This window comes from Vombatus ursinus, unplaced genomic scaffold (assembly GCF_900497805.2).
Source record: "Vombatus ursinus unplaced genomic scaffold, bare-nosed wombat genome assembly UNPS02014816.1, whole genome shotgun sequence".
Lineage (NCBI taxonomy): Eukaryota > Metazoa > Chordata > Mammalia > Diprotodontia > Vombatidae > Vombatus > Vombatus ursinus.
This window is the reverse complement of record NW_020954594.1, coordinates 3,987,548-4,014,884: the sequence shown is the minus strand read 5'-3', so window position 1 is coordinate 4,014,884 and position 27,337 is coordinate 3,987,548. Positions and strand designations below refer to the sequence as shown.

Here is a 27,337-nt window from a genome sequence, read left to right as displayed (position 1 = left end):
GTTGGGGGTTGGAGGGCATCTAGGCCACCAGTTTATCTGTTAGTATATAAATCCAATGAAGCAGATTCAGCCTAGACTGGCCAGCTAGTCCCAGACTCAGCTCCTAGAGAAAAAGCTGACTTAATAAAGAGGGTGAATAGTAGCTATAGAGCAGCAGCCAATAAAAGAAGCTGGAGGAAGACAGACAGCTCAGATGAAAGGCAAAGAGGCAAATTAACTGCAGTGTGAACACCGAGCAGCCCGGAGCCAGCAGAACTCATTTCCTGCTCACTGACCACCTCTGTCACCAGCATTCACAAGACCTCACAGCCTGTTCAGAGCTGCCTGAGGGCAGCCACCTCTCCTCTTCCTCTGATACTTTTTCCTATCTCTCCCCTCCTCCCCACCCCTCCACCTGGCAGGTTGGGGTCTTATGTAGTCATAGTGTTAACTGACTGACTGACTGCTTGCCTGACTGTCTGACTGGCTTTTCCAGATTAGAAGCTGTTGGGCATAGGGGGGCAGAAGGGCTGAGAGGCAAAGATCTCTGACTTGGGACTATAAACACCCTATCATGGTACTCACCCTTCACAGATCAAGTGACTGTGCAGAAGACCTCCCAGGGCACCCTTAACCTTGGGGTCATTCATAGTTTCTGGGACAGGATGAGACTTTGTTGTAGTCATGTCCGATTCTTTGTGATCGGTCCATGGGTTTTTCTTGGCAAAGAGACTGGAATGGTTTGCCATTTTCTTCTCCAGTGAATTAAAGCAAACAAAGGTTAAGCGACTTGCCTAGGGTCTCACATCTAGTAAGTGTCTGAAGCCAGATTTGAACTCAGGTCTTCCTGACTCCAGGCCTAGAATTCTATCCACTGAGCCAACTGACTGCCTCTAAAGCAAAAAGAGGTTAAGTGACATGCCTAGGGTCTCACATAGCTAGTAAGGGAATGAGTTCAGATTTGAACTCAGGTCTTCCTGACTCCAGGCTCAGCACTCTAAGCCATCTACTAGTAATCATTAAATCTAGTCTCATTTATAGATGAATCAAATGATGCTCAGAAAAATGAGAAGATTTATCCTAGGTCAGGAAGATTCTAAGTAGTAGGGTATCTAACAGGCTCTAAATCCAGGGCCTAAGCATGACGGGGAGCTTGCTGTCCATCCACAGCAGTACTGGGGCACCTCTGGGACCAATTAATCAGAATATCTGGGAAACCAATAAGTGAGACATTCATTACTCTAATCTGGGTAAGGCAATGCAGGCAGTTATGTCACGGGCTTTGCATCCTTAGAGGCCTGTTGAGGAATTTAACAAATTGGAGAAGTTTCTCTCCTAGGTTGGAGTGAGGAGAGGCTTCCAACCCTGCCCAGAGGATGGGGGAGGACAGAGTGTAGGGATGGGAATCTAGTTATTAAAGGTGAGACAAGAAACTCCTCATACAATAAGTTGAAGGGAGGGAGAGTAGGATAGGAAAGGGGAGCCAGGATGATTATTACCAGGCAAGTCAACAGACACTGAACATATAGGCATTCAATAGTGGATTCCAAAAGCCAGAAAGAACAGAGGAAAGCTTTTCTCTCTGCATTGAGAGAGAACCAATTACCAGGTACTCTTTTGACTGGTGTTTGATAAACAGCATGACAATGAAGATAAATCCCAATGGACCCCAGAACCAAGTTGAATATGTTTTCACCTATCATCCATTCACTATAATTTGAAACCCAGTTCTGGTAGCTGCCACACTCACATATACACAAAGGAGACAACGTGTGCATTTTCTTATGTCTGGGCAGGGAAGGTTCAGATGAGATAAGTCAAATTGATAATTCTCTCCTCGGGGAATACTCTAGTTCAAAACTGGTAGAAACATGATGGAAATATTCCTTTCTGTCTGCTTGGGCTCTGGGTTTAATGAGGCTTTGATAGAAGCTGGGGTGTGGGCAGGACTCTGCTTTCACTTGTTACTAACTTGTCAAAGACCAGGGGCCTCATTTGTTCAGTGGTATATAAACATCGCCTCCCTTTCTGTCCAGTGCTATGGGTGATTTTCAATTATTGAGGTTTAGGAAATCCTGGACAAATAAAACTGCCCAATATTCTCTAGCTATCATTTTTACCAATAGCCTGGATACCTTTCAATTCAATCTAGTTCATTCAAAGAGCATTTATTAAATGCCTACTATAAGCCAGACACTAGAGATACAAACAAAAAAAACACTAACTGCCCTCTAGGAGCTTAATTCATCCCTGAATTACTAACAATTCCCATAGCACTTCATATTTTTAAAAAGTGCTCTTCTTGAGACAATTCTGTCAGTAGTGCAAGTGTTTTTAGTCCTATTTTATAGATGAGGAAACAAGCTCAAAGTGGTTGAGCACTACCCATAGTAGTGCTCATAGAAACACAGCTAGCAAATAACAGCACTGAGTCGAACTCAAGTCCCTTGATTCCAAATCTGATGCTCTTTCCATGATCACACGCTTCCTCTCCCATCATACTGTTTGCTAAAGCTACTCCAACCTCCTTCTACCCCGTGCCGGGGCTGATGAACTGGGAACTGGGCACTGGAAAGGATCAGGAGAAAAAGCAAAGGGCCTAGCATAGCATTCAAAGTCTTTCTTTTGCAGCTCCAGACTACCTTTCCATCCTTATTTCATATTAGTGCCTTTCTGGAACCTGACTGTTACCAAACTGGACTAGTTGCTGTTCCTAGTCCTTATTCTCTCCTCACCAACCTCCATGATTAGAGAGGGCTTCTAACCCTCTTCCCATCTGTTGAAGTCCATATGCCCTGCAGAATGCAAGGTCTTTAAGGTCTTTATTTTGTCTTGATATCCACAGTGCCTAGAAAAGTGTCTTACACACAATAGGTGTTTAATCAAAAAGCATTTATTAGGCCCTACTATGTTTCAGGTACTGTGAATACAAAGAACAAAAAACAAAAAAGGAAATAATTCTTGCCTTCAAGTTTAAATTTCACTGGGAATAAGGACTGATTACGTTCAATTGGGTCGCATTAGCCTGGGAAATAGGGAAAGTATATATGCCATATTTGTATATGTATATATTTTCCATATGTATACATATATACATATATGTATATATAGTTGAAGGAAAGAGGATGAAAATAAGCGATTATTAAGAATCTACTATGTGCTAGGCATTGTGCTGAGTACTTTCCAAGTATTATCTTATTTGATCCTTACAACAACCCTGGGAGATAGGTGCTATTATTATTCCCATTTTACAGGTGAGGAAACTGAGGCAGACAGCAGTTAAGTGATTTGTCTTGGGTTACACAGCTAGTAAGTGTGTGAGGCTGAATAATCCTGACTTGTGGCCCATTGCTCTATCTGCTGCACCACCTAGTTGAGACCTGAGGGACTTGGCATAGATGCACTCTGCATCTGATGTAAGGTATATCTGTTGGTAGCTGATGAAACACTACTGCTAGTACTTGAAGGAGGGCATGGGGTGAGGGAAAGTGAATTGAAGGCATCTAGGACACCTGCAGCCAGCAAGATGATGCCTGTCTTTGGGGTAATCTGGCCCTGTGGAGAAGAGTGTTTCAGATTTAACAAATGTTTGGAAAGCATAGGGAGAGTGAGAACAAAACACATTATTGCAAATCTTATTATTATTATTATTACACTCTAAATGCTATTGTATTACAAGGACCATTAGGAGAAGAAAGTGCTGTTATTATTAAGCAATCCAGTATCCGGAACCCAGCTGTAGTCAGACTCTACTCAGAATGTCAAAGACATCAGCAGCTCAATTAATCACCGATGGAGGCTTCCCCTAGCCCTGTGCCCGAGGTGCCAACAGCTCACATTTAAAGCTCAGTGGCAAAAGCCACCATCATAACTCACAGGTTTGATTCCTCATGTGAAAATTGCAAGGTTTTATTTCACTCTGGGTGGCTAGACCCTGAGACCTGTAAGAAAGGCCCGGTGTGTTGGCTGAACCCCAGGGCAGGATTTACAGGACATGGACAAGAGTTGCTTAGGATGAGAAGGCCTAGATGGGCTATGATTTTCATCCCTGAAGGGAGAACCCACATAGGTGAGGTTACAGATCCATCAAAGTATATTTCACTTTTCAGTAGGAAGGAGTCATGACCTTCAACCAGTGTCTTGGCAAAAGACATCAGGACCTGAAAACCCCAGGATGCAAAGCACATTTCAGAACATGGGAATCTGACTTCAAACCACTGAATCTCAGATTTTGAAGAGATTTGAGAGGTCATTGAACCCCACTTTCTGCCTAGTGCAACAGTCCAACTTCCACTTGAAGACCTTCAATAATAAGGAATTTGTCTTTGCGTAATTGTCCTGTTAGGATTGTCCTATAGCCTGTTGTCCTATTAGGATTGCTCTATTAGAAAATTCTATCATGGAGGAAAAGATCTGGATTTAATGACAGAGAACTTGAGTTTTGCCACCTATTCACTAGGTGATCTTGGACAAGTTGTTTCACTTTGGGGGGGACTTCATTTGCCTCTTTATCTTATATCATACCTGTCGGCACACCTATTGCCCCTAGTAGATCCTGCCTTGTAAACATTAAGCTACTTGAAAGCAAGGACTTCGATGACTGTATTGTTTTTCATCTTTGTATCTCCATTGTCAAGTTCAATGCCTTGCACATATTTTTTGGCTATTAATTCTAAAAAATGCAGGGGCTAGATGAAGCGATCTCTGTGTTCAGAAGTCCTCTGATCCTGAGTTCTATGCCTAACTCCACTATATATTATCTGTATAATCTGAACAAGTCTTGGCAATTCTGGGATTCAGGTTATCTCACGTCCTTCCACAAATTGGTTAGGAAACTACCAGACCCTGGGTCTAGCAATGGAGAAAAAAGTACCTCATTGCACCTCTGTGAGCATTTTGTTTGATGTACCAGACAGAAGAGAAAACCCAGAGGGGAGAGAGATTAATGGAAGATTTTAAGAACCCCAGGGGATGGAGCCAGTGGCAGGAAGTTTCCCCCAGGTTGGTTCCCTTGTCACTTGAAATGACTTCCCTCCTACTGCCCCATGTTGTTAGCTGATAGGTAGCATGGCAGTGTTGAGAAGGAGATAATTCTGGCTTAGAGAAAGCAGACCTGAGTGGGTGGGGTGCTATAGTTGTGGTGTGAGGACTTCATGGATAAAACGCTGGGCTTGCAGTCAGGAAGACCTGAGTTCAAATCTGGACTCAGGCACCTACTAGCTGTGTGACCCTGGGCAAGTCACTTAACCCTGTTTGCCTCAGTTTCCTCATCTGCAAAATGACCTGGAGAAGGAAATGGCAAACCACTCCTGGATCTTTGCCGAGAAAACCCAAATGGGGTCACAAAGAGTCACATACAACTGAAATGACTAAACAACAACAAACCTCTTTAGATATGATAAAGAGGCAGCTAAAGCTTGGTGGGTAGGAAGGGGAGTGTGAGGGGTTAGAGATGAAACACTAACACCTGAGAGAGGAAGCTGACCTCAAAAAGTCCATGTTTCTGCCCAACTAGAGAGTGATCCCAAGACATCTACTATCTACATCTACTGTGACAAGTCAGCCAGTCTCCCTGCTGTGTCATTTCCTTATTCACTAGGGACTCACTGAGAGTCCTGAGGGTACAAAATACTATTCTAGATGTTGAGTACAGCATGAAGAGTTGTCACAGCAGTGGGGTATTATGGAGGAGAGAGAACTAGGGAGAGACTTCTGCCTCCTTGGCTCAAGTAACAAATGCTTAAATCCTCCCACCCTTTATTTTTCACCCCATTGATCCTGTAGGTGGCATGCAGCTGGGCACATCTGTTTTATAATGGCTTAGTCACAAACTTATATGTGGAGTCCTGTTGGGAAAGAAATACCCAGGAAGGACAGCACTCCTGGGAGGGAGGGATGAGCTGACTCAGGTCATGGGGATAAATGAATGGAAAATGAGCAGGAGGAGGAGGCCAGGAGAGCTAGGAGCTGGGGGGTTTAAGGCTGAATCTCCTATTAAATAGAATTCACTGACAGGTATGAATTAGTCTCCTAGCTGCTTCTTTCTTCAAAGAGCTATTTCACAAAAAGCAATCTCCCAGCCCGCAGAGAGCACAGACTCTGGTGCAGATAAATAGAAGCAGGGACTGGCGTTACCAAGACTCCAGAGAGGGAGATAGGAAGGAGTTAGGAAGTGCCTAGAGGATGCTAGATCCCTTGTAACTTCAAGGTTCATCTCTGCTACTTACCAGAGAGGAGGAAAAAAATAGTAAGAGGTTGGATCTGTGGAGGAGCTAGCAATGTCTTGGGTCATAAGTATCAAGGAAAAAATAAATAAGAAATAGCTAAGATGCAGTAGCTAAGGGAGTCAGGAGCCTGAGCATAATGGAAAAGGCATGGGGTATGAAATGAGGAGACCAGGGTTATAATCCTAGCCAGTCAACATACATTTATTAAGCACTTACTATGTGCCTGGTACTGTGTCATTGGAGGCACTGTGACTCAACACTAGCTCTGTGATCATGATAAAATGACTTAACCTGTCTAAGCCTTGGTTTCCTCATCTCTAAAATGGAGATAATAATACTTGTGCTTCACAGGGTTGTTGTAAGGAAAACGTGGTAAAAATGAAGACATGATACATGTAGTGATAGAGAATGGACCTGTGATTTCATTGGTATGAGGAACTCCCAGATAAGAAGCTCCCTAGATCTTGAGGGTTAGTACCTCTGCAACTTACCTCAAATTGCTTGGAACATGGTAGGGTTGGTTAACTAATTTGCCTAGAGTCATACTGCCAGCGTGTGTCAGAGGTTAGATGAACATAGGTGTTCCTAGCACCAAGGCCACATGCCACATGCCTCTGACATGTATGTCTGCAGACATGTATATCATGAGCAGTGGAGGTGTAATGGAAAGCAAGCTGGGCTGGCCTCAGAGCCAGGAAGACCTGGGTTCAAGTATCATCTCTGACAGATATGGGCTATATGAATCTGTGCAAGTCACCTAACCGCTCCATGCTCTAGGCAAGTCTCTAAGAATATAAATTGCAGAGAAAGTGCTGATCTGCATTGGTTGATGGGGTTTCCTCACCTAAGAGTTCCCTATACCAATTACTGGTCCAGTAAAAATATATATGTTATTACTATTATTATTGTTATTAGATTTGAATTAGAGAGGAGCCAGGAAAGTTCTTATCCCCAAAAACATTTGCCCCTTCACTCTCAGAGTAGCCCAAATGTATCTCTTCATTCTTGTGGGTTAAGGACTTGCAAATTTCAAGCATGCTCAAAAATTTAGCTTGACAAACATTTATGAAGTACCTACTATGTACAAAGTACTAAATGTTAGGAATACAAAGGCAAAAAGAAAACAGTCCCTGCTCTCAAAGTTTTACTGGAAGGGTACACCAAATATGTAGAGAAGTAAATATAAGACTTTTAGAAGAGGGAGGAAGTAGTAACAACTAGGGGTGTAACATAGAATAGGAAGTAATTCAGGAAGTAGAAGGTGGCATCTAATAGCTTATAGTAAAATAGCTAACATTTATATGTCACTCAGTTGTACTGACCATGGTACTGAACATGACTGACTTCACTCTTTATTGACAGTGAGACATCTCAGACCTAAGCCATGTATGTCTCTTCTCCTTAGGGCAATACCCTTTCCTACTCCTACTCCTCAGAGAGTGTACAGAAGGCAGATCATTTTCTTTTCACACAGGATTTTTGCTTTTGTTTTTGTCTTTGACTGGGATCCTTGATTCTCCAAACCACAGTATTCCCATACCAAAGCCTTGTGTTTCTACCTGTTCTTAGCCCCAGAATGGAAACAATCCATTTATGATAGTGATTCTTTGCGATCACTGCCCACCTTCTTTGAGTAAGAGGCAGGTATGTGGCTTAGCAGATAGACCACTGGGCCTGGAGTCAAAAAGACTTCAGTTCAAATTCAGCCTCAGACATTTACTAGTTCTGTGACCATGGGCAGTAACAACCTCTGTCTTAGTTTCAACAATCATAAAAGAAATAATAACAGCACCTACCTCATAGGGTTGTTGTGAGGATCAAATGAGGTAATATTTTTAAAGCATTTAGCACAGTGCTTGTCATATAGTAGGCACTATATAAATGCTTGTTCCTTTCTCTTTCCCCTTTGAATTAACTAATCCCTACTTTTGCCCCTGACTGAGGAATAGCATGTTGACCCATGGGAGATGCCTCAGTGTCCTGATCAGAAATGAATTTCTGTTTGTAAAATAGATAATTGGAAATGTCACAGGCTTTAGGCAGTCTGAGACATTATACCACTTCAAGTAAGTGAAATTCCTTCCCCCTTAGCTCCCATACTGATCTTACCAGATTGCTCTCATCCTATTACAAATGAAGCATTCCATTGAACTCCCGTTTAACTCACTCTTCATTTCAGGATAACTTTCCCTTTTATTTATTTACTTGTTTTATTTATTTCTAGTGATCTGACTTCAATCTTAAGTTGTTTTTCCTCTGTGTAGGGGTGGAGGCAGAAAAGCATCTAGAAGATTGTCAGGACTGTTTTTTTTTCTTGTTTGGGATCCCAAAAGTATTGGGAGGGGGTGAGGTAGGATGCTTCAGTGTTCAAAAACAAGGAGAAACAAGGAGAGGAATTAAAGTATAACAGTTCTTAGCACTGTACAGGATATTATCAATTAACCAGAACCCAATTAACCAAAAAGCTCAATTAGATAGATTTTCTCCCTTTTTCCTTCCTCCCTCCTACCTCGAAATCTACTTTTAAGAGAAAGTGGCAAGTGACAAAAAAAAAAGATGATGGTGTAGGTTTATTCCAAAAAGCAGATTCCAAAGAATGTTTAATGATCGATATAGATATATCCTGATCTTCTGGTCTTTGTCTACAGCAATGGGCACTTCAGTGTGTATAGTGGAAAGAATACTGGGTTTGACATCAGAAGACCTCGGTCTGAATCTTGAATCTTTTTCATTCTTGGTTAAACTATCTATATGCCCTTGAACAAGTAGCTTCCCATCTCATGGCCTCTATCTCATCATCTATAGAATAGCTAGATGCTCTCTAAGTACCCTCCAGTTCTAAATCCTTTGATATTCACTGTGATGACTATGAAGTACTGCAAAACTGGCAATTATCATTCAATCTGTCAAACAACACATATTTAGTAATCATCTACCATATGAAAGGCACTGTGTTAGGCATAGAAGGTGATAGGTGGTATGACATATGATCTCTGTCTTTCAGGATGTTACAGTTTACTTGGGGAGGTAAAGTATAGCACATGCAAAAAGTTAAATAACCGAAGAGAAGAAGAAATTAATCAACAAATATTGAAGTACCTAGTATGTGCCAGGCACTGTGCTAGGCACTCGGGATAACAATAAAAGTGTGACAGTTTCTGCCCTCAAGGAGATTTCATTTTGCCAGCATATGACATTTAATCCCATGGTTATACACCAAATAAATGTTATAGGCAAGAAGTGCTGCATGCTTAGAGAGGGTTTAGAATGAGAAGGGAGATGCTTTCCTAATACTAGTCCAGCTACCAGTCACTGAGAGTCATTTACTCTACTTGTGTGCACGACCAGCCCTGACTGTTCTGGTCATTGGCCCTTGTGGAGGCTGAGGAATCCCCAGAAAGGAGATATTTAAGAACAGAGTCAACAACTCACATTAGTTCACACCTTCCTGGTTGACTTCCATGCCTGCCTGGTGACCACAGGAGACATTGGACAGTAATTGTGTGGGAACTGGGGAAGAGATGTGTGGGTTTTATATGTATGTTTGATTAGAACTTGTGACCTGTAGCTGCTCCTGGATGTCTGAGGTCAAATGCCAGAAACCTCACTGTGGGTAGGATGACTCAGCCTTTTTTTTTTTTTTTTTTTTACTGATGACCCATTTCCCCCACCAAATGCACAGAGAATTCTCAATGGCTAATAGCTAGCTGTTCACCCTCTCTGAGCAAATAGTCATATTCAGGAGCAGAAGAAACAAAGGTCAGCTATAACGAAGGATTTCCCAAGTGTCAGGGTGGTTAAATAGAGGAAAGAGTTCTTAAAGGAGGTTGTGGAATCAAGAGATAGTGTGGTGTAGTGGAAAGTGCATTAAATTTGGGAGAAAACAAGGTTTGAATTCTGGCAATTTGGTCTATTATTTCAGATCCCCAAAGTAATTTAGCACTTAAGACTAGAAACCCTTCCTAAAGGTCATCAAATGTGACCCTTTCATTTTATAGCAGAAAAAACTGAGGCCCAGGGGCAGCTCAGTGGCACAGTGGATAGAGCACCAGCCCTGGCTTCAGGAGGACCTGAGTTCAAATCCGGCCCCAGAGACATAACACTTACTAGCTATGTGACCCTGGGCAAATCACTTAACTCCCATTGCCCCCCCCCCCAAAAAAAACAACTGAGGCCCAGAGAGTTTAAATGACTTTGCTTAAAGTCATTCAGCTAATAATGATTAAGCTAGTATTCACACCTATTTGACCTTTAACCTTTTAGAAGTTATTGGATGATAGGTAGAGCCTATATCAGATTGAATGCGGTCTTGGAGAGGGAGTTGGGGAGGGAGGGGGAGAAAATTCAAAACTCCAAAGCTTATGGATGGGGCAGCTAGGTGGCACAGTGGATAGAGCTCTGGCTTTGGAGTCAGGAGGACCTGAGTTCAAATGTGACCTCAGACACTTGACACTTACTAGCTGTGTGACCCTGAGCAAGTCACTTAATCCTGATTGCCTCACCAAAAACAAAACAAAACAAAAAGTTTGTGGAAGTGATTGTTGAAAACTAAAAATAAATAAATTTTAAAAAAAGAAGAAAGTACATTCTGGGTACTGTGGGTAATAAAATTAATGTTGAACTTTAAAAAAAAAAAGAAGAAGTAATTGGATGTTAGGAGTCTCAAGCAAACATATCTATAAACCCCCACCTCTCATCCCTTGTTCCTACTGCCATCTTTTTCAAACTGTTCAGCAAGACTTTAGGCTTAGGTCTCATTCTCAAAGTCTTGCTCTAGGGGTTGTGTAGTACAATGGAAAGGGTACTAACTAGAATCAGAGGACCTAGGTTCAAGTCCCATTCCTGAGACTACAGACATGACCCAGGGAATGTCACTTAATCTTTTTTTTTTTTAGGCAATTGGGGTTAAGTGACTTGCCCAGGGTCACACAGCTAGTAAGTGTCAAGTGTTTGGTCTGAGGCCGGATTTGTACTCAGGTCCTCCTGACTCCAGGGCTGCTGCTCTATTCACTGTGCCACCTAGCTGCCCTGAATGTCACTTAATCTTGATAAGCCTTCTTCATCTGTAAAATGAAGAGGCTGGATTCTCTAAGGTCCCTTCCAGTTCTTCTAGTACTAGGATCCTATCAAGCCTTACCTGTTAAAACACTTATTCAAACTATGTTGTAAAGGCTAACCAGGTAAACTACTAATTTAAGTAAGATGTTTACTCATTCCTGCCCCCAAACTCCATGTGTTATTGCAAATTGAATGAGAAAAAAAGGAAATTTTCTTTGAGCATTGTTTCCTTGTTTAAAAAAAATGAGATTGGATTGGATAATCTCTAAATTTCTTTGATTTCCAATCATCTATAAGCCTAACTCAGGAGCAACTAGGTGACACAGTTGATAGAACACCAGTTCTGGAGTCAGGAACACCTGAGTTCAGATCTAGTCTCAGGCACTTGCTAACTGTATGGCCCTGGGCAAGTCACTTAACTGTTTGCCTCAGTTTTCTCATTTTTAAAGCTGGAGAAGGAAATGGCCAACCACTCCATTATCTTTGCCAAGAAAATCCCAAACAAGGTCACAAAGAGTCAAACACAACTGAAGCAACTTAACAACAATAACAAATGAGCCTAATTCAGAAGAAAAAGCAGGTTGGGGTTTGAGGGAATGCAGGAGGGAGAAAGATGGTAAGTTTGATTTTAGACAGGTTGAGTAGGAGGTGCTGGGGAAGGGGCAAGTAGGTGGAGATATACAGTGAGCAATTAGAAATGACAGTCTAGACCAGGAGTGGGGAACCTTCGGCCTCAAGGTCCCCTGTGGCCTTTTAGGTCCTTGGGTGCAGCCTTTTGACTGAGTCCAAGTTTTACAGAACAAATCCTTTCATTAAGGGAATTTGTTCTGTGAAGTTTGGATTGAAGCGGCTGTGCTTAAGGACCTAGAGGGCCACATGTGGCCTCAAGGCTGCAGGTTCTCCACCCCTGATCTAGAGTTTGGAGAGTTCTAGTCTCTGTCAGGGAAAGAGAGAGAGAGAGAGAGAGAGAGAGAGAGAGAGAGAGAGAGAGAGAAGGGAGTCAGAAATCATAGAATCACAATATAAAAGGTGTAGAGGAAGGTAAAGATGGGATCACCAAGGGAGAAAGTATATAGAGAAGGAAAATAAATGGGTCAGTGACAAAGCCTTGAGAATCACCCACATTGCAGGGGAAAGATGAGGAAAAAGAGAGTCAGTAAGGAAGACACTGGAGTGATAGTTATGGTGGTAGAAGAAGAACCAGGAGAGTGCAGTTTTAATAGTTTACCTCGAAGAAAGGAGAGAATACCCAAGAGAAGTGGAAATTCAGTGTCAGATGCTTCATATAGGTCAAGGAAGATGAGAACTAAATAGAGTCCTTTGGATTGAGGGGAGGGGGAGAATTTCTTATTGAACTTTGAGGGAGTCATTTCAGTGTGAAGCTGGAAGCCATTTTCCAATGTGGTGGGGCCTGTTGTACATAGTGGGAACTTAATTAATTCTGTTTGATGAATGAATAAAGGGTGAGGAAGAGGAGGGGAAGGGTAGGGTAGAATAATTTTTCCAGAAGCGTGGCAGTGAAAAGAATGATATGGAGTAGTAAGCGAGAGAGTGGCAGAATGAAATGGGGATGGAGCTTCTTTCAGGGACACCTGACTGTTTTGTAGGTATTAGGGAAGGAACCATTGGAGAGGGAACAACTGAAGATACAGAAGAGAGAAGGGATGATTGATGGAATAAAGGCCCAGAGGGGTCGATGAGCTCAAGGGAACATATGGAGGAGAGAACAGATGAAAATATAGTGAACCTTTGAAGTGTGGATGAGAGAAGCTGATGAATTGGCCTCAATCTCAGTAAAGTAGGTGAGGTCACATGCTGAAATCAAGACAGAGGGCAGGGTTGGGCTTATCATAGAATCATAACTCTAAAATAGGAAGGGACCTCAGAGATCATCAAGTCCAGTTTCCTCTTTTTACAGGTGAGGAAACTGAGGCCCAGAGACATGAACTTACTTGTCTATGATCACACATCTAGTAAAGGTCAAAAATGAGATTTGAACTCAGGTCCTCAATGGACCTGATATGGAGCCATAGATTTTTCCACTGTACCACACTGCCTCTGGCAAAGTTTGAACAGTTGCCCAGGAGAGCTCAGTTAGGGAGTGGATAAACAATGAACAAAAGGATTACCAAGGAGGGAGGACAACCAGCTGAAATTAAATGTCATGAATCTGTAGCAGATTAAATCACCATTCTGTAGTTTTGTCCACTAATGCCTGACAGTGTGGGAATAAGCACAGTTGGAACCGGCAGCCAAGTTTATCCGGGGTTGGGGATTAGCAAGGTAAAAACGATGGAGGGACAGTGGGGAAAGGGAAGAGTGACTTGGGATGATGCACTGCCAACCTAACTAGCTAGAAATATAGCTTGAAAGCTGGAAATTTAGCTAAAAAGCCACAAATAACCCGGACGACTAGCTAGCATCCTCCTCATAGAGCAGCAAAAACAAGTAGTCATAATAATAATAATAATAATGACAATAGCTAGCAATAAATGCATAGCACTTTAAGGAATGAAAAGTGTTTTGTAGATGAGAGTCGTATGTGGTCCTCAGAACAGCCTTGTAAGGCGGGTCCTATTACTGCCTCCATTTTGCATATGGGAAAACTGAGGCTCATGGTGACTTATCAAGCTGGTAAATGCTTAAGGAAGAATTTGAATTCAAGCCTTGTTAATGCCAAGTCAGACATTTGATCCACTGTGCCACCTGGCTACCTCTAATCTCTTCTCTAGGCTTCCAATCATGAGAAATTTCCTACCCCGGCAGCTTCTTCCACTTTTGGACAGCTCTAATTGTGAGAAAGTTTTTTCTTTATGTTGAAGGAATCCAACCCCAGGGGGAGAAAGCATTTTCCACCCCAACCACATAAACCATTGTCAATCAGCCTCTGTAATTACCCAACAGGCAGAGCTGGCATTGCTCCCCCCAGCCCCCTCCTCCTCTGCAGATGTGCCTTGTCTCATTAGCCATCTGCCCCCATCATGCCCAATGACAGCCCACAGAGTATAAGCGGCTGCCCTGCTGGAGAGACAGGAGAATAATATCAGCCATATGAAATCAATACATTCTCAGACAGCTCTGTCCACGCTCCTCTAATGGGAATGTGGCTGGCTTCAAGACACAGGTAATCCTCAGCCAGACTCATTTGTGTCCGGGACCCACAGTTCTAGAGGAATCTTGTGATTCCACCTGGAGAAGTCTAATGAGGCATGGTTCCAGGAAGTAGTGGGGAGTGAGTGGAAGGAACGCTGCTGATTGGCAACGTGGGTTGTTCAAAGGAGGCTGCTCTTCCAACCAAGGATGCCAGAAAGGCCAGGGGGAGGTGGGGAAGAGGAGAAAGAGTGGGTCTGGAGGAAAATGATGGCTCTGCCTAGCAAGAGAGGGAGACTAAGACACTGATCCACTGGTATGTCAATCCCTCGGTCCCTCTGACATTATCACTTACTATCTGTGTGACCCTAACAAGTCAGTTAATCACTCTCTGCCTCAGTTTCCTCTGTTGTAAAATTGGAGTGGCGTACTAAAATGATCATGGGGTGGCCCATGGTTACACTACTGAGATTAATTCTTAATTTCTAAGATTTCTTCCGGCTCTAAATCTAGGACTTTCTGAGCATCCAGGGGATACAGAGCTGTATATTGGGCATTTAGGGTCAATATGCTGTCTTTTACAGGTGCTGCTGCTGACCCCTCTCCAAACCATCTTCCACACAACTGCCAGAATTTATATTCCTAATACACAGATGTGACCACAGATCTCCCCTACTTGAGAAGCTTCAATGGCTCCCTGTTGCCAAGAGGCTAAAATACAAACTCCTCTGTTGGGCATTTAATGCCCTTGACATTCAGACTCCAAGCTATCTTTTCAGGCAGATGGCATGTACTTTCCTTCACATACTTTATGTACCAGCCAAACTGACCTACCTGATGCTTCCCATACACCCATCTCCTGCCTCCAAGCCTTTGTTCTCTCCCTGGGATACTTCTCCTTTGCACCTCCACCCTTGGAAATTCAAGCTGCCAACATAGTTCAGCTTAAGTACCAAAACATATCAATAGATTCTCCCAGTTGTTAAAACATCACCTTCCCCTCATTACTTTGTATTTATCACACACACACACACACACACACACACACGTATATGTGTGTTGTATCCCACCAGTAGACTGTAAGCCTCTTGAGGGCAGGGACTGTTATATTACTAACACCTAGCATAGCATGTAGCTCAAATAGCACCTAGGCACTTAATAAAAGCTTGTTGAATTGAAATGCCATGTCTTTTGGGCAGTTTCTTTAAGAGTTGTGCTTTTGTGTCCGTTCCCACTTTGTGACCAACTGTCTGAATGGGCTGGCCACGATACTCTTCTCTGTAGAAAGCTACCAGCCCCACCTGGAAATGAACCTCACTAACAGCACCTTTACCCTCCAAGCCCAGACTAGGGGTTGGGGACTGAGAAAAGAAGTCACTGAAGATTTAAGGATGGTGGGGAGTTGCAAGGATGTACCTGCTCTTCAACTATTGTGCGGTCCCCTACATAGGTCTTCAAATGTCCCCTGGGGAAGTTCAACCCTATGTTTCCTTTACCCCCTAACTCTGCTTTTTCTTTCTAATTGCCTGTGCATTCCAGGAGTTCTCTCTCCAGCGAATGGACAGCCTTCTGGATGACCGGGTCAACATCCTGGGATTTTCTATTTTCAACCAATCCCATGCTTTCTTCCAAGAGTTTGTACAGAGCCTCAACCAGTCATGGCAGGAGAATTGTGACCACGTGCCCTTCACTGGGCCTGCAGTAAGTACTGTGGCCTTTGAGTCCCCAGTGGACCATTTGTATACCCTACCCCTTGCTAGACAGCCCAATCAAGGAGCATCTTTATGGGCCATCCACTTCTAAATCATGGTGACTTTCCTGGTGTGTCCCAGAAAGCTGAGGTTTCCTCACAACTCCAATTCCACTTGTTTCCACTCAGTTACTAAGGTTGCTTATATCCAAGGGTTTAGGGCCTCACCCAACACTCATTGTCTTGTTCCTTCCATCAACCCTTCAAAATCAGAGCCTATTTTGGCACATGCCTAAGGAATAAGTTGTCTGAGCTGCTCAAACTGATCCCCTGAGCTCTAAGATCCTCAAGCTTCCATTTTTCCTGGCCCCATGAGACTATCCCTAGCTCCCATTTATAGAGAATTTTATAGTTTACAAGCTATTTTCCTCAGAACTGCACAGTGAAGTAACTAGTGTAGATATTATCATCTCTGTTTTACAGATGGGAGAACTGAGGCTCAAAGAGGTCAAATGACTTTGCCTTAGTTAAGTAGCAGAGTTCAAACTGGAACCCACTTTGGCTGACTATGAATCCAGTATTATATAGTCTAAAGCTCTCTGCCTGTTTCTCTTCCCTAGCTACATTAGCATTGTTTGTGACTTAGGAATTCCATCCTCCATCTCTACCCATCTTTCCACTCCTAATCCTACAAATAGAGGCATCTATGAGTATGCCATGGAAAGATAATTTGGGAACCTGGGGCTAGAGAATAGTAGGAACAGACAAGGAGACAGCTGTGAGGGTAGAATTGATGAGGGATTAGCGTCACTATTTGGGACTTTTATCCTGTCATTCAGAAATACTCAGAAGTCCCCTAAAGCCAAGGGTGTGCTGGAACCAGCTTGAACTAGCTTTCTGATTGTTAAATTTTCAGTGTGAGCATTTACACCTTGGAAATCTGGCAGATGCTACAAATCAAGGATTGATTTATTGTTTCGTTGATTGCCCAGGCTTAAGAAAGTGACAGTGAAAATGTTAATAATGCATATTAGATGCAAAAGAGTGTCCTGCATGCATTTCTGCCCCCAGAAAATAGGTTGTTAAACACTTACTAGCACTCCCCTGCCTAGAGCTCAAGACCAGATGATTGCATGAGAAGTTTAGAGATCACTTTGCATTCTCATACCCTCGTTTGGAATATTAGAAGACTGGATCTGGAAGGAAACTTAGAGACCAAATAATATAACTCCTGAATTTTATAGATGCGCAAAGTGAAGAACAGAGAAGGAGAACGTCTTTCCCAAGGTCACACAAGCTAGTTAGTACTAGAGCTATGCCTAGAATCCAGGTCTCCCGGCTTCTCAGGTCAGAGGACTTTCCATTATATCAAGCTTCCACCTACACACACCTGTGCCTCCCTATGCACTTTCCCTCTTCCTTTAAATGCCGTTACCCCTGACATCCCACAGACCTATTCCTTGGTGGCCATTCACATGTAGGTGAATGTTTTCCCTCTTTCGTGTCTTCCTCTCCTAATGTCTGTGTCACAAATGGCAAGCCCCCCACCCAGGGTAGAGGTCGGGGTTTGCCTCTGGGTCTATGCTACTATGCCAAGCCCAGGCTTAGATAGAATTTGGTATTCTGTAGTTAGTGTTCTTTGTTTTCGTTCTTTCAGAGTAATTGTGAGAAGGGAGATTAAGGGGGTTTAATTAAGGAGGATGGGCTGGAGAGGACCGTTCTTTGTTAAAAGGAGATGGCTTTCATACTTATTGGCTAAAGGAGCAGGAAGAGGGGGAAAGATCCCAGGAAGTAAAGTAGTGAGGCAGCAGAACCAGTGACCAGGCTAAGTGGTGGAATCTTCTTTGGGAGGAGTAGACATTAGGTAACACAGAGAATGGGCAGCTAGGTGTCAGGTTTTCAGTCACTCTTGGTGACCCCATTAGGGTTTTCTTGGCAAAGATACTGGAGTGGTTTGTCATTTCCTTCTCCAGCTCATTTTACAGATGAGGAAACTGAGGCAAACAGGGTTAAGTGGCTTGCCCAGGATCATACAACTAATAAGAGTCAGAAGCCAGATTTGAACTCAGGAAGATGAGTCTTCCTGACTCCAGGTTTGGTGCTCTATCCACTGTGCCACCAAGCTTCAACTATTTTCCTGACATAAGCTTAAAGTTGCCTCTTTACTACTCCCACCTTTGATCCTGGTTCTACCTTCTGGGGCCAAACTAAACAAGTCCAGTTCCTCTTCCCCAAAACAACCCTTCAGACACTTGAAGTCAGTAACACTATGCCCTGAGGGGCTTCTCCATTTCCTTCAGGGGATCCCTATCTGTCCTTGCCTCATGGCCCTTGGCCATTCTGGTAGCAGGCCTGTTGATGCTCTCCAGTTTATCAATGTTTTTCCTAAACAACATCTCCGAAGTATAACAAAGTGTTCCAGATGTGTCCAGACCAGGGAAGAGCATAAAAAGATGCTTATCTCCTCGTTCCCAGAAGCTGTCACTCTCTTAATGCAGCCCAAGCTTGCATTAGGTTTTTTGGACTGCCGTATCACACTGTTGGCCCATGAAGAGCTTGCCATACACCAAAACCCCCGAATCTCTTTTTTCAAACAAAAAACTATCTATGTGTACTTTCCACCAGCTATTATAATTGTGAGAATGAGTTTTCAAGCCCAAGTTTAAGATTTTATATTCATCCCTATTGAATTCTACATTATTCTGATTTAGCCCAACCTTCTAGCCTGTTAAGATCTCTTTGGACCCTGCATCATCCAATGGCTCCCTGGCTCAGGGTCACCAAAAAAAAAAAAAAAAATGACAAAGATGATTTCTGTGCCTTTATCCAAGGTAGAAAATGTTAAGCAGACTAGGGTCCAGCCCAGCTCTCTAGAGCATTTTTCTGTAGACCTCCTGCCAAGCAGACATCAAACTATTAACTATTCTTTGAGCCCAGCCATTCAGCCAGTTCTGAATTCTTTTAATTGTACTATTAGTTAGCCCACATCTTTCCATCTTTTCGGCAAGAATAGCATGAAAGGCTTTATTCAAATACTTTAACTAAAATCTTGGTAAATTATATCAACCTCATTACACTGACTTACAAATTTAGCAATTCTGCCAAAAGAGGAAATAAGTTTAGTCTGGCATAACCTGTTCTTGATTAAGTGACATTGACTTAATTGTGATCACCATTTACTTTTAAAGATATTCACTAACCATCTCTTTAATAATGAGTGCTTGAATTTTTGCAGGAATCAAAGTTAAGTTCACTAGTCCATAGTTTGCAAACTGTTTTTTTCCTTTTTGGGGAAATCAGGACAACATTTGTCTTATTCCTGGTGTACAGGAACCCTTTTTGTTCCCTACTGTCTTTCAAATATGGCTCAGCAAACACATCTACCAATTCTTTCCAGATCCTTGATTCTACATTAGGGCACAAGGTATAGAGAAGGAAACCTGTTGTCATGAAGTTCTGGGTTCAAATGCCATTTCTGACACTTATGAGCTGTATGACCTTGAGTAAGTCACTTAATCTTTCTCACAGCAGGTTTTCTCTTCTTTAAAAGGGAGGAGCTGGACCCTAGCTTCTAAGGTTCCTTCTCCCTCTAAATGTATGGCCAGATGATGCAAGCTGCCCTTTCACTGAATGTTCACACTTCCCCAATTTCTAGACCTTAAATAGGCAATTTAGGAATACTTAATTATTTCATGTCTGCATGGGCAGTGATTTCCTGGTGGCCATGTAGTGGCCATGACCACTACACTTGTCCCAACTAATCCTGTGGGATTAATCAGACCTGTTCTGGTTGCATGTCTGCCAATCAACCAAAAGGTAGTTGTTGAATATCTGGGATGTACAAAGACACTATGCTTAGTGCTATAGGGTATAAATAAAAAGACATGTAAGACCCAGTCCCTATTCCTAGGGGACTTAGGGTCATGTTGCAAAGGTAAAATGAGAGGGTTGGACAAAATGGTCACTGAGATTCTTTGCAAACATAGCATTCCTTTGCTCTATAACTCTGTAAGTTGTGGTGGTTTGTCCCTTGTTCTCGAAGAGGACCGTGACATCAGGGAGATGATGACATGACTTCCAATTGACTTTGATTTGAGTGAGGGAAGGCTGTGCAAAGTCACCAGCCTCACTTTCTCCTGCAGAGCCATCTGAGTTCAGTGGCTAGATATCCATCAGTATGACTGGAGATGGCTCAGGATGCAATGGGAGATTTTGGCCCTTTTAAGCTAAGGTCTTTTCAGGTTGTCACTTTGAGTGAGGCAACGCCCATTCAGTGAATAGGCCTCTTTAAGAAGTGAGTCAAGGGCTGGCCCTTATAATAAAAAAAAAATCAAACTAGGAGGAGAAGACCCTCAGGGTTGCTGGCCAAAAGAAAAACAGTTACTGTTTACATTCACTCTGAGCCTAGAGGGCCCAAAATATAACCATTAAGTGGTGCTTGGTCAGAGACCTATTGTTCTCCAATCCATGAGATCCAGAGTGAATTGGATTTTAAGCACACAGTAGTCTGAGATGCCTGAATGAGGACCCAGCTGGCCAATTCTAGCTGGGCAACTCAAATAGGCAAAGAAGGCATCTTGGAGGGGGAGTCATGTGATCTGGACCTTGGAGGATGAGTATGTTCTGATAAGTGGAAAAGATAGGAAAGGGCATTGACAGTAGGGAGAATGTTGTAAGTAATAAATGCTGAGGTGGAAAAGCATAATCCTGGTTTCCTTTGGGCTCAGATTTCAATTCAATTTCAAAGAGTACTAACCCTCCCTCACTTAAATCCAATTCGCTTGCTTGTGATGGCATCACCTCCATCACGTTATGGTGCTCTTCAAGAACAGAGGACAAACAACAACAACAGCCAGGTCTTAGGACAGAGACACTTTTTTTTCCCCTCATGGAGCTTACAGTCTATTAAAGGGATATGACACAAATGCCAATCATTGAAATACAAAATAAAGCACATAAAAATGTATAAAAGAAATTTCTGTGTTACACTTAGGGAGAAGGGTATCGATAACTGGGGGAAGGCTTCATGAGAGTAGTGGCATTTGAGTTAGACTTTAAACAAGGGAGAGGAATTCAACAGGTTAAAAGGATAAGGGAACACCTTTCAGGCACGGGGGAAAATTATGGTGTTGGCATGTTGCAGGGTGTGACTATGGAGAATAGTCCAGTTTGGCTGGAGGGCATACTACGATGTAGGGTGATGACATATGGAGGGCCACTGGCAGTTAGGAAGCAGGGAGGAGCCACAGATAAAGGAGGGGTTGGAGAAGCATGAGAGAAAGGGTGTGATTGCTAGAGAAGGATCAAAGGGAATGGGATTATGGGCTGTAAAAGAGGGATTCATTTTAACAGGCCTCTTCCTCTGTGACTGGAGAGAAGTGAGGTACCTTTGCTGTGATATTTTAGAGGAAGGAGGAGGAGAAGCTGTGAGGATCTTCTTTCAACTGACCTCAATATTCTCAATGAAGTAGGAGGTTAAGTCATTTGATATAAATTTTGAGGATTGGGCATTCAGTAGGGACACTGAACAGAGAAAAAGGTCTGGAACAGTTGTTATGGGGAATAATGGGGAGTCAATAATAGAAAGGATGTTAAGCATTAATCAAAGGTCAGCTTAGTTATGAACCATGAATTCATAGCAGGCAAAATCAACTCAATTTCATGACTTCCTCCAGTGATGTTTAGTAGCTGCATGGGCTCAGGAGCAGAGAAATACTACCAACACTAATACTAGCTAATATTTGTATCCCGCCTCTGAGTTTATTGCCAGTATGACCTTGTGCAAGTCATTTAATCTCCCCAAACCTCAGTTTCCTTATATGCAAAATGAGAGGGTTGGTTCAGATTCCCTTTTAATTAATCTCTAGATTTATAAGTCTGTATAGTTCTTTAAGGTTTCCAAAGTGCTTTATACATATTATCATCTCATTTATGAGAAGCGATGAATATGGTGAATACAAGGAAACATGGAAAGATTTATATGAACCATTGCATAGTAAAATAAGCAAAACCAGGACAACAAAGCAAACAAATTCAGTGCTGCAAAATTGTAATACTAAGTTTTGGCACCAATGAAGCAATATTAGAAGGTACCCCCTCCTTTGCAGAGGTCGGGGACTATAAGTATGGACATTATCATATCAGTGGGTTGGACTATATAACTTCTTAGGTCCCTTCTACCTATAAATCTATGATCCTATGGTGTTCTGGTTGTAGTAGAACACATGCAGGAATGAGGCTCTCTAGGTGAGGGATGGTAGAATTCTAGAATGGTGGTTAGTAAAATAATAAAGTGCTAGAATGTGGCTTTAAGCTTGGGCATGGAGGCAACTGAAGCCAAAAGGTGGAGATGGAGTGGGGGAATGGAGTGGTCAGGTAATCAAAGGTCACAGTAATGATGAAGAACAAGTTTCATCTGAATGGAAGAGGCAGAGGGATAGGAGGCTATGTCTTCTCCAAGTCTGAGGAATGCAGCTCTGCTAACCAGTTTTAAATGAGCTATTTATTTGAGGATGTCTTGTCAGCCATAAGCATTCAAAAGGAGCTAAGAAAGGATGTCTGAAACATTGTTCCATAATCATCCTGTAATCTAAACTCAGATCCAAGGGTTGAATTGGTTGTGATATACAAGGACACCAGGATATCTCAGGACTGTCTCAATACTGATAGAGATTTTTTTTCTTACTTATTCCATGGAAGGAAGGGAACTTGAGCCAGGCATCTAATTCTGGGTCTGCCATTGATTCACACATTGGCTTCACATATAAGTTCTCTTGATTCTCTTGCCTATGGAATGAGTGCTAATTATATCTTTTGTCTAAAAGGCTGTGAAGGTTTTATAGTTTTATTTCCTATGTACAATGTTGGGTATGTTAGATATGAGACCAAAAAATGTCCAAGTTATTTCATTCAGAATACTTATATTTAGAACCACACAGTTGAAAAGGACCCTAATACAACCTCAAATGAGGAAACTGAAGCCCAGAGAAGTTAAAAATGAATTTTCCCAAAGTTACACTGCAAGTTAGTAGTAGGACCAAGACCAGAATTCAGGCCAGTATGCTTCCCCTTGGAACTTTTATTCCTACAGAATCCTTATGAAATGAGAAAGGGTGTGAATTACTCTTGTTTTAAATTGAGGTCATTGAGATGAGATTAAGTCATATTTCCAAGTTCACACGGCAAGTCAGTGCCAGAGCCTGGGCTAGAATTGTGATCTCCTGTTTCCCAGGTCCAAGGGTCCTTTCACTTCACTATAGCCCTTCTTGGAAAGGAGGGAGGGTGAATACATATCTTGCCTTGGGGAAAGTGAGAAGATGAAACAGCTGAAACAACGATGACAACAGCCACATGCTTCTCACTGAGCCTCTTGCTATGGCAATGACCTTACTGAGGAGCAGCACGTCTCCCCACCTGCCTTGCTGTGTTCTGAAATTCCCTGTGCAAACAGCCTGGCCCTTTTATGTGAAAGTGCTGCTAAAGAGCACAAAAAAAGATGGAACACAGCCCCAGTGGGGAAACAACCTTGAATTGCCTTCCTCTTCTCTGTCTTCGGAAGAGAAAGCATCCCCTTGCTTGGAGGAGTTCTCCCCCCTACCCACCCATCTCCCTTCTGTGCTTCTCCCCTCCTCTTCTCTCTCCTTTTCTTCCTCTTTCAATATCCCCATCTTTCCTTTTCTCTTTTCTCCTCCCCTTATCTTTCCCTTTTCTTCTTTCATTCCTTTTTTTCTCTTTCATTCTTCCTTTTCTTCTTTCCTTCTCTCTCTTACCCCTCTCCTTCTATTTTCTTCTTTTCTTCTTCCACTCTCCCTGTCTCACTCTTATTTTGTATTCCTTCCCCTTACTCCTCTCTTCTTATTTTCTCTTCTTCCATCATTCATTCTCCTTATTTTCTCTTTCTACATCATTCTTTTCTCCTTATTTTCTCTTTCTCATTCTTTCCCCATCCCTCTAATTTTCTCTCCCTCTCTCCATTTTTTCCTCTTTCCCTCTCCCCTGATCTCTATTGCACCAAGTTTACTGTGTAGCAGGTGGATGCCTATACAAACATAGGAGCTATCTCCTAAGAGGCAGGAGAGTTAGTGGCCAAGCTGAAACAAAACAACAGAAATGACTTGGCTCTGAGCATCATGTCACCCACCAGCTGTACCTGCCAGGCAGCTGCTGGCAAATGGCAAAAACTCCATGCTTCTCCATTGAAAGGGAAATGGTGGGGGTAGGGGAGAGAAGGAGTCCTGTGACTTACTAGAGAAGTAGAACCACTTGTTCACATGTCATTCTCATTAATCACGTTGCAAAGAAAGAAAATCGTGGAAAAATCATTAAAATTACAGATGGTTAGATTAAGTAATTAGAATTTAGGCTAAAACAGATGTTTGTAATTAAGTGTTTATTTCATTGAATAAAATCCAGATTGTAAAGTCTATTTCACAGGATTTTAATGGTCTTCCACTCCTGGTATTATCTTTGGGGGCAAAGTTATAGTTGACAGCAGTTTGAGGTTAAAGCTTCACCCAACCCCAAGAGGATACCGGCATCTCAGTTGGCTTGAAAAGCGGCTGGTGGAAGGTTGGGGGCCCAACTATGTTGCTATTTCAGGAAAAGACATCATCCCAACTGCTTCTCCCAAATCACAAGCAACGAATCTTAATTTATACAGTGTCTCTCATGCCCCTAAACAATTTACAAACAGATAAAAAGAAAATAACAATGAAGAAGCGAAATGAAAATATAAAAATCTAAGAACTGGGCCAACTAATATTTCACTGACAAGAGAGAGGAAATGATTTTAAATGAGGGTTCAACCAGCTGAAAATTTTCATAATTTGAAGAGAAACCAAGACAAGAGGGAAAAACAGAGAGATAAGGAGGGAGAAAGAAAGAAAGAAGGAAAGGAAGGAAGGAAGGAAAGAAAGAAGGAAGGAAGGAAGAACAAAAAAGATGAAAAATAGGGGAGACAGGAGGGGAATGGACAGACTAGGGAGAGAGAATGAACTAGAGGAGAGGAGGAGGGACAGAGAGACAGAGAAACAAAAGAGAGAGAGAGACAGGAACAGAGGCCATACGGACTGTGAACTGAGATATGTACAGCATGATGTGATTTAGCAGAGTTGCTTTCATCCTGACTGTAGCCCCAAATGCTTTCCAGAGCTAAATTAGTAAATAATAGCAGAAGGAAAAAGCAATTAGAAGAGCAAAAAGGATGTTTCAGGATGGAGATTTGAAAGTAGATGGGAAAAGTTGATGAAGCAAACAAATTAGAGACTTTTCTTGTAGTAGAGGTGAAATTGGGTGAAAGGAAGAGAGTTTGGGCAAAGGGAAGATAAATAGAAGAGAAGACTGAGAATCAGATTCAGAGAGGATTCATTGAGAAGTAAATTCTGAGTCTTCAGAGAGAAATAGAAAGAACAACTCCCTGTCCTGTTTTTATCCCCTTACCTTGCCCTTATGAGCCCAGTCCAAGCCTTTCAAGGATCTCTTAACAGTGAGTCTAAAAGGAATGGGAAAAGTAACTGGAGCCTAGAAAAGAAGTAGGGCCTTACAGAGGAGAACCAAGTGACTGAGGAAAGGTGCCCAAGTCATTACCACCTACTACACTAGACTCCTAATCCAAGAAGATAAGTGAAGGTTGATTGATGTGCTAGGAGAGTCTCACCTCCAAGGAAGGTCCTAGGATCATAGGATTGTACATTTAGAGCCCAAAGGAAAACTGCTTCATTTTTCCAGGTGAGAAAACAGATATCCAGAGAGGTTATGTGAATTCCCAGGGTCACAGAACATGTAAGATAGAGAAGTGAGATTCAAGCCCAAGTGATCTGTCTCCACATCCAGTGACTTTTTCCCAAGGAAAAAGAGGAGATATGTGATTTTGGGGAACCCTTCCACCCATCAATATCCCATTCTGTTGTCACAGAAAATAAAATATCAGAAATAGCCAATGAGCATTAAGAATTCCCTAGTCAGGGATCTCAAAGAAAATTGTCATCAAGTATTTTTTCAATTCTAAGCATCTTGACCCCTTGTTTATAAGACATCAGTAGCCAAAAAAAGCTAATCCAGGATGGAGTTATGTGGTAGAAAGGACTATGGAGCTTGGTGGTGAGAAGTAAGAAAAGATTTGGGGAGATTAGCCTGAAAGCCTATAGGACCTCAAATGTGAGCATCCCACATAAGGCTCCTTAGAGAGAAGGATGGCCTTAATGAAAGGGGAGGTCAGATTGAGTGTCCTGGAGGAATTAATGGATCTATGATGCTGCCAGAATTCCTGCCCCCTTTCCCTCTTTACCTTATCACACTACCTCTAAATAATAATTGTAGCTGACATTTCTATAGCACTTTAAGATTTACAAAGTGCTTTACATAAATTACTTCATTTAATCCTTATAACAGTACTTTGTGGTGAGTGCTATTATCATCCCCATTTCACAGATGAGGAAACTGAAGCTGACAAAGGCTAAGTGACTTGCTGAGCTATTAAGTGTCTGAGGTGGGATTCAAACTGAGATCTGGCTGGCTTCAAGTCACTTTGCCGTATTCCAAGGTCAAGAATTCCCCTTCCACTTACACAGCTAGAAAAACCTGGAGCCCTTTGAGCAACTGTTTTTGAAGAGGCCAGTAGAAAGATGATAATTCACTGAGCCCCACCCCACCCCCATCCAAATGCTTACTGAGATTTAAACCCTCATTGTAGATACAGGGAGACCCAAAATGACAGATAATGAGCTCAAGTGGGTAGATAACAAGGCATAACAGAAAGAGCATTGGGAGTCAAATAACTTTGGTTCTAATCTTTGCCCTATCATTAATTAGGCAAATGACCTTGGCCAACTCACTTTGGATTGCAGTGTTTAAAACTGAAATAGAGCTTCACTTCTCTGAGATTCACCATCATCTGTGAAATGAATGTGGGGGAGAAAGGAAGAATGGAGGGGAGCATTCATTGATTTCTATGGCCCCTAGAAAGTCTAACATTAATTGTAAGAGTCTAAAAATAAACAGACCATTGAAGGTGGAGGGGAAGAAGGGATAGAGATTAATTGTAAGTGTATAGTACAACAGCCGAGTCAAAGGAACTTATCAAGGACACAAGAGGGGCTTCCTGCACTTGTGGTAGGGTTGGACTAAATGATTGCTGAAGGTCCCTTTCATATCTAAGATTCTGAAGGACTATGAGCCAGAAACCCTGGCCAAAAGAAAGAGGTCATTTTCATGGTGCTAATGCAACAGTACTAGATAGATAATAGATAGATAGATAGATAGATAGATAGATAGATAGATAGATAGATAGATAGAT

General features: G+C 42.3%; 1 protein-coding gene across 1 annotated transcript in view; it reads left to right on the top strand.

Annotated features, from left to right (window-relative positions):
* GRIK4 (glutamate ionotropic receptor kainate type subunit 4) overlaps positions 1–27,337 on the top strand; it is a 436,546-nt gene that overhangs the window by 210,283 nt on the left and 198,926 nt on the right. Inside the window, exon 7 of the mRNA XM_027835648.1 lies at positions 15,894–16,055. Coding sequence (XP_027691449.1) covers positions 15,894–16,055 — 162 coding nt within the window. The remainder of the gene's footprint in view (positions 1–15,893; positions 16,056–27,337) is intronic.